The following is a 7,500-nucleotide window of genomic DNA, read 5'->3' as shown; positions in this document are numbered from 1 at the left end:
AAATCTCTGGCTTGATTATAAAGCAGATATGCTTCAACCAGGCCAGTTATGTAATTCAGGATTGATTCGGCCTTATGGATTTGCATACAGTGTTGCCACGGGAGCGCTGAAATACTCCAATTTGAATTTTAAATCACAGCTGAGTGTGGGCTTCATTGATCTCGAGTCATTTCCTGTGACGTGCAGGCCTTCAGTTCAGTTCTTTTTCCTAATAACAGCTGCTGCGCTCCATTTTAAATCAATATAAACATCTGCATAAAACACGGCTTCTTACTAAAAGCTTCAAAACTTTTGATCTTGAAGTTTCAAGCAAAGTCAAACTAATTTGGGCAGAAACATCGATAAAAGATTCTGCGCACGGAGAGGCCATTCACTGTTAATGCCAGTTTTTTAATTACAGAGCAGCGTTTCAGCGTGTAGCAACAGCATCTTTGTTGTGTTTACCAAACAAAACCAGCCAAGATATAATAACCTGTAATTATGAAATCTTTCTCAGGCACAACAGGACTCGTGTGTCCCGATTACTGTGGCCACATGACACATTTGCCTGCTCGTACATTCAGTTCTAACATGGTTGCAGTCGGTCCTTTGACCTGTGAAAAACAAGAAGCTAGTCTATCATGTCATAAAATTAAAGAAGAAAATCCCTCAAAGAATCAAATATTAAAAGAAACTGTTTCTCTGCAGTGGATGAGACGACTGAATCTCACCACAGTTTCACGTAACAGGAACGAAACAGTAAAGTTTACCTCGGCTTCATTCTTCATTCTAACCTATAAGATCAGTTTGACAACCTGAACCACGAGAATCATGTGATTCGAAGACAACGCTGCTTCATTAAAGTGTGGCGCCGCCATCCTTCACGCTTTCTGTCACTTCTGCAGCCGGTCCGTCCCGTTATCTCGTCCCCAGAAACACTTCAGCTGTGTTCAGTGTGCGTTTGCAGCATTTTTCTGTTTTCTGTTTGCGCTGTGTTTGACCTCTCAGGGCCACCGTAGATTACGCCTTTGAGTTGTTTGGCTATCTCAGAAAGTGCCCCACAAGAGAGAAAAAGACATTTTTTAATAAAAAAAGGTACTTTTAAGTTTTTTCATCGCAAAAATAGACCAGAGACCAGATCAGCCATGAACTAAGCTAGCTTACAAACGAGTCTGAGGCCAGTTAGCACAGAGTTTAACAGAAAACTGAGACTCCGCCCGTTTTTTGTTTACTAAAAATGGGAGGAGTCTAACATACCTATGTGACTCCAGCCAATAGATATTTAAGCAAACTAATGTAATCAGAGTAATTTACTAAGCTAACACTGAACATTTCAATGATTAAATTAAAACTGAAAATTTTGGACAGTGAATAAAAACTTTATTCAACCTCAGATGTGACAACAGAAACACAGAGACGTGACCTCCTGTGTGCACGGTGCTTCTCTTATCACTTCTGCCTTCCTCTGCTGCCTGCTCACATACTACTCTCTCTATGTATTATTCACCACTTGTCAGAGCTCTCGCCTCAAACTGCACATCACAAGTGGCCTCTCCATCACTTCCTCCATTTACTCGTGAGCCGTGTGCAAAGCTCCCCATGCGATTTCCTTGTGTCAATAAATGTATCCAAGCACCATCACAATCAGGGTGTAGCGTCTGGTTAATGCATGACTCATTAGTCGGGTCCTCGGTGATGCTGCCGTGCTGCTTAATGAACTGATGAAGCAGTGAGTTTTTAAAGTTAGAGAAACGGTGGGGCAGCGCTCCACATGGCGCCCTGTGACGCTGATGTGTCTAAAGCAGAGTGGCAGATATGAGCACATGCACACTTTCTGTGCTGGTTGTTAGGAACTGCTCGGGTTTGTTGATTCTGCTATTTTTATGTCCTAACTCCATTTTCCGGAGGTCATTTGTCAGACGACGCGTGAACAAAATAGTCGTACATTCGGCTGTGAAATCTGAATTTATGTACCTTATACCCCGAGTCTCCAAAAATAATAACTTTGTTCAGGGACTGAAAACATTTTGCTGCTGTTGGTGTCTCAGCACACACGATCCCCGCGAGCGCTGCGGTCAGTGCTGCGCAGGCCACACACAGCGTGTCCATGTTAATCACACCACTTGTTTACTTTTCACTCAGCTGCTTGTGACATTTATGATAATTAGCTTGAGCTGATGTAATGCAATATTGAGCTGATGATGGTTATCATTAGAGGTGTCAATAACAAGGTCGGTGCTGGCTTAAACTGAGAAGCTAGCTAGCTTTTGTACCTTAGTGGTTGCTAATGACTGAGAAGCAGAGGAGAGCTGACGTGTTACTCTTATTTATCTCGTGCACACTGAGCTCCACAAAATTAGCAGCGTAGCGCCTTTATGTTGTAGTCACATGTAGATCGGAAACATCCCGTGCTGCTTCTCTGTGTTGATCCGTATTTGGAGACATAGCTGCTCAATGCACAATTGGCTGGCAGTGTTGGGTGCTGCTTGCTATTTATAGAAACAGGGGTCTAGACCAGCTCTGCAGCTGAACGCTGTGTGGAGAAAGAGGCTCGTGGGTGGCATGAGGTGGTATTAGTCTCGGGGGTGGGGGGTGTATGCGTGCAGAGGGTGATGCGATTGAACATCACGCTAGCGTGCATAAAGGTTGTGTTTGTGTGGACATCAGAGAGAGCGGAGCGGGGAGGAGGGTGGATGGAGACAGGAGTTGATGTAATGTCGCCTCTGGCAGCCATAACACAGATGTACTGCAGGTGGTCCTCAGATACTCGCTGCTCGCTGCGTGCACACATGCATGTGTTCGCCTACATCCACAGCATGAGCATGCTTGTAATAATTAGGGTTTGTTTACTCTCTCTTCTTAATTTAACTGGTGTGTGTTTGACTCACAGACTGCAGACGTAAATAGGTGTGTGCTGCACGTCACTGTAGGATTACCTAATGCAGCTGTGGCCTTCAGAGTTTTGAACTAAGGGTTTTCCTGGAGTCAGATACTCGGGGTAGTGGGCGGGGCCTCAGTGGATCGGGGTAGTTCCTGAGATTCGAGCTGATGCTTGATTGGACTGGGATCTGGGGACTTTGGAGGCTGTGTCGTTGCCTCGGGCTTTTTGTCGTGCTTCTCGAGCCGTTACTGAGGATTTTTCTGTGGAGTGGCATGGCACATTGTCCCGCTGGAGGAAGCTTTCATGGGGGAAGTTCTTAGTGTGCAACAGTGCTGTGTCAAAGCAAACGGGACACGAATGATCTGAGGCTTCCCAGCAGAATTGTACCGTAACAGGACTGCCACTGGAGAGGCGCCATGACCATAGCTGAGATTTTAAGCATTGAAACAGCACTGACAGGATCGTCTACAGCTCTACAGGAGGGTGAACATATGTCAGTGTCGTATTGTTCTGAAGGCGTCACTCGTAGAATGACTGGCTGGCTAAGGCTTGGTGTTAAACTTGACCTTACAGGGAGGTAAAAGAAAATCATTTAACCTCGACGTCAAGAGGATAAACTATTCATGCAATAAAAAGCTTTAACAAACATCTCTGACTAATTAAGGGCATGGGACAGCTGAGCTGGAGCTCCTGATGTTAGCAGCCTGTGCAGAGAATTACAATCTCCAAGCCGTTGTTTTTCAAAGTAGCTTAAGTCATTGAACATGCGTGTGAGAGTGCTGCTGCTGGAGTTTATGGTGCATATCCGAGTGTCACGGCTCAGTGCCTTCAGAAGCATCAGCAGCCCTGTTATTTCAGAGTTACGCACACACTCAGCAGTACATGTGGTAGCTGTTATTAAAGAGGGACTTAAATAATGGAAAAATGTATTTAGTGGGAACGTTTGTATAGAAATGAGCACAGGCTCAGGTACCTGTGAGAGCTTTCATGTCAACAGTTATCGGGTTTTAAGTGATGACATATGAGCCCTGCTTCTGGGCCCAAACTACTGTGTTTATTAAGACTGTTGTGTTTTTAACATGTTTTGTATCTTGTTCTATTTAATCTGAACAACAACAACAACAACAAAAAAACAGTCAGTGATCCCTGTCGGCCTCTCTCGGTTTTTACCACCACTGTTCATTTTAAAGCTCAGATTTTAACCCTTGCGATGTAACTCCAGCCCCTGCAGCAGTATATGAATGACTAACCTCGTATTGTGGATGGATTATCTCAGTTGTTCTCCTGACTGAAGTTTGGTCCGTTTACAGCATCCTGCCATGCGATTGCATTTGTGCCTAACCATCAGGAACCCTCACGTTAACTTATCATGTGGAAAAAAGTTAGCGTTCATCCTCCAGCTTCACTGTGTTTATGCTATGCTAACATAGCTGTGTCGCTAGCAGTCACGTAGCACATCATTATATACCAGCTAGCCCAACTTCAGTAACCCTACAAACATCACTGCTGTTTAGTTTTCTGTCTTCATTTATGTTGGAAGTGATAGCAGAGCTGTACGTTTGAATTTTTTCAGAAATCTCTCAGTCAGAACATGCTATATCATGTTTAGCTAACTAGCGAGCTAACTTCCTGCTAACTTCTAACTCTGTTAAACTTAATAAATCCTGTTTTCATGGATGCCTGGATGTTAAACTTAATTGTTACACCTGGTAAAGCAGCAACGCTGATCATTTTATTAAAGGTGAAAGAATTTAGACAGTTTGTAACTCTCAGTGATGCTGCAGTGTTCGTTTGACTTTGGGACCTGAAGCGGAGTTTGGGCCCAGGCACGGCTAATGACGTCAGACTTAAAGACGGGTTAAGGATAGACCGTGAAGCATGAAGTAATGAAAACTCATTATATTAATCATCATCCCCAGTGAGTGTTTCTGCACTGCATAAAACAGGTGGCAGAATCATTAGAAATACAAAGGTCGTCAGCTGCTGCGTGCTGTGATCTGAACACTAAACTGTGGAACTGTCCTTTATTTTTTAAACGTCATTCAGAGCAAATGAAATGAAACTGCTGATTCACAAAACGTCTGTTTAGATCAAAAGCTTATTGTTTCTTACTCGCAGGCTGGACGCGGCGTGGAACCCGACCCTGCTTGTGTGACGGATAGCGACCTTAGGATACGTCTCACAAACACACACAAACACACACAAACACACACTCCCTCTCTGGTTGGTGAGCGTTGGTTCTCATCACGCTCTGCTGAGTCTGGCAACAATGGCTGCCAAAACCCACACTGTGGATTTAGAACTGGAAGTGTATCATTCAGCAAGTTTCCTTCAGAGTTTTGCAAATGAAATGTATTTTGTAACAGCCACACATTCTCTGACAAACAATGCATCCTGTGTTTTTGCGTGTGTTAATTCCACAGTGTGTGCTGAGAGGCTTTCACTGTGACTCACTTTGAGGAGTTTAGAGGTAAACACTTTACAGGATGCAGCTTGGTCTGTGTGTGTTGCACCGGTTTGTCTGAACTGGAGGAAATCAGCCCAACAACTTTCTCATTCAAAGCTAAAAATAAGAAACTATTTTATATTCTGTATCATCCTGTAATATTACTTTCTAATACTGCAGTTTTCCCATAAACATGTTTTCAGTCAGCTCTGGTGATGTCCACAGCTGCTGGGAAATTTAACATGACTTACAGCAGACAGCTGCAGAGCATGCACTGCATCTCAGAGTGGGAGAGACAGCCATGTTTTGCCAAGTCAGGCTTTTGTATTTGACTGTGAGTCAAGTTCAATTTCCTTCAGTTCATAATCCATTTACAGCATGAATAAGAGGTCCTGCATCCTCGCTCATTACTTACTGTAAAGCCTCTGTGTTTCATCAGCATGTGAGTGTTAAACATAGATAGATAGACAGACAGATAGACAGACAGCAGTACTTTTGCACTTTTACACTCACCTGTTGTCTAAAACTGTATATTTTCTGTTTTTCTGAAGCGTCTCTGTAAACCTCAGAGATGGCTGTGTGGGAAAATCCCAGCAGATCAACACTCTGTAATAGTCTGCTGGCAGCACCATGTTCAAAGTCACTTAAATCCCATTTGGTCCTCACTCTGATGCTCAGTTCGAGCCGCGTCTACACGCAGCCCTGCGTATTCTTCGCTGCTGCCCTCACCGTCGGTCATTTTAAAGCTTAACCTCAGTCACAGAAAACAGAAGCACTGCAGTCACAAGTGTTTGTGTGTTATTACTGGGTTCAGTTAATGAACAGCACAGCAGCAGGCACACAAATGATTGTCATCATTCACAAAATGTGTTCACATAAAATATGTGCTCACGTTAAAATGTGGTAAAAATGAAAACGATAGAGTCCTTTTGGTGTCATTAGTCATGTTTAAGAGTTCAGTGTTGTAGAGTGTGACCTCATTCAAAGTGAGACTAAACGTGTTGAAGCTGAAACCACACCTCTGCAGCTGGAGTCACGCTGAAACGAAGCATTTCCTGCTTCCTGTTTGACATCACTGTTATAAATCAAGATGATCTGTGTGTTTCTTTGCAGACGGTGCGTCATGGTTTCCCTTACCAGCCCACCGCTTTGGCCTTTGACCCCGTGCAGAAGATCCTGGCCATCGGTTCGAGATCTGGTGGAGTACGAATGTATCCTTTACTTCCTGTTCACTCGCCCCGCCCACACACACAGCAATGACCTCTGATCACACACAGAACACAGACTTAATGTATTTACTGTAAATACTTTACTGCTGCCACAGAAGCAGGCGGCTCCCACTGTGTTATGTCTCTCCTCCTGTACAAACCGAGCAGGGGCCTCCGCAGCTCCGACCTTTGACCTCCCCCTCCGGTTCTGTTTCCTCTTTCTATCCTGTCATTTCGTGTCACTCACTTGTCTGGTTGCAGACTCACCCTGCAACAGTCTCCTGGGTCACAGGGATGGTGGAGGACGAGTAACTGCAGCACAGGTACGATGTTACACCCTCGTTAACACCAAGCGTCCTCCTCCAGCAGAGGCACCAAACACGGACGCTGCAGCAGCCACGCAGACATCCCGCCGGGGTGATGTGCGAGTGGGCCGAGTGGTTTCTGTGCTGAAAGAAAGCGTAAAAGCTCCAGAGTGTCAGAGGTGGACGTGACGCTGTGTGAATATGTGTCTATTTGACAAAGCTAACGGCTGAACCAAATACTTCATCTCTGCTATGAATCCGTTCTTCCAGCCGATCAATATCCCAGCATTTTCCTTTTTAATATGTTCTTCATTCCATAATTATTTCTTTGTATTAGATTTGATTTAAATATTAAAGCGTTACCGTCCCGCAATCATAAAAATAGATTTATCCAATCAGATTTTTTAAAACTTTACCTCTAGGAAGAGAAAATGCAGCAGCTGGCTCAGTAATTGCTACAGACTTCACATTCAGGAGGAACAGAGCTCTGTGTGTGCTTGTTATGGATGGATGACAGATTACATCCAGGACCTGAACCCAGGTTCTTCTAGCACACGTCGTGCTACCTTCACAAATACATTTGAAATTAAGTATGAAAAATGATCTTGTGAAATCCAAGAAAACACCACCAGATATTTCTGTGGATTTCAGCCTTGGCGCAGGTGTGCAGTCTCCTTCAGC

General features: G+C 44.2%; 1 protein-coding gene across 4 annotated transcripts in view; it reads left to right on the top strand.

Moving 5' to 3' along the window:
* The window catches only part of stxbp5l (syntaxin binding protein 5L), a 131,205-nt gene that overhangs the window by 8,896 nt on the left and 114,809 nt on the right, over positions 1-7,500 (top strand). For all 4 annotated transcript variants that reach the window (XM_085374907.1, XM_085374906.1, XM_085374905.1 and 1 more), the window contains exon 2: positions 6,420-6,517. In XM_085374907.1, coding sequence (XP_085231033.1) covers positions 6,420-6,517 — 98 coding nt within the window. The remainder of the gene's footprint in view (positions 1-6,419; positions 6,518-7,500) is intronic.

Source organism: Diplotaxodon limnothrissa, linkage group LG16 (assembly GCF_057381915.1).
Source record: "Diplotaxodon limnothrissa isolate DT_005_m linkage group LG16, D_limnothrissa_male_GT1.1, whole genome shotgun sequence".
In the NCBI taxonomy this organism is placed as follows: domain Eukaryota; kingdom Metazoa; phylum Chordata; class Actinopteri; order Cichliformes; family Cichlidae; genus Diplotaxodon; species Diplotaxodon limnothrissa.
The sequence above is the reverse complement of the archived record's forward strand: the minus strand, read 5'-3'. Positions and strand labels throughout refer to the sequence as shown.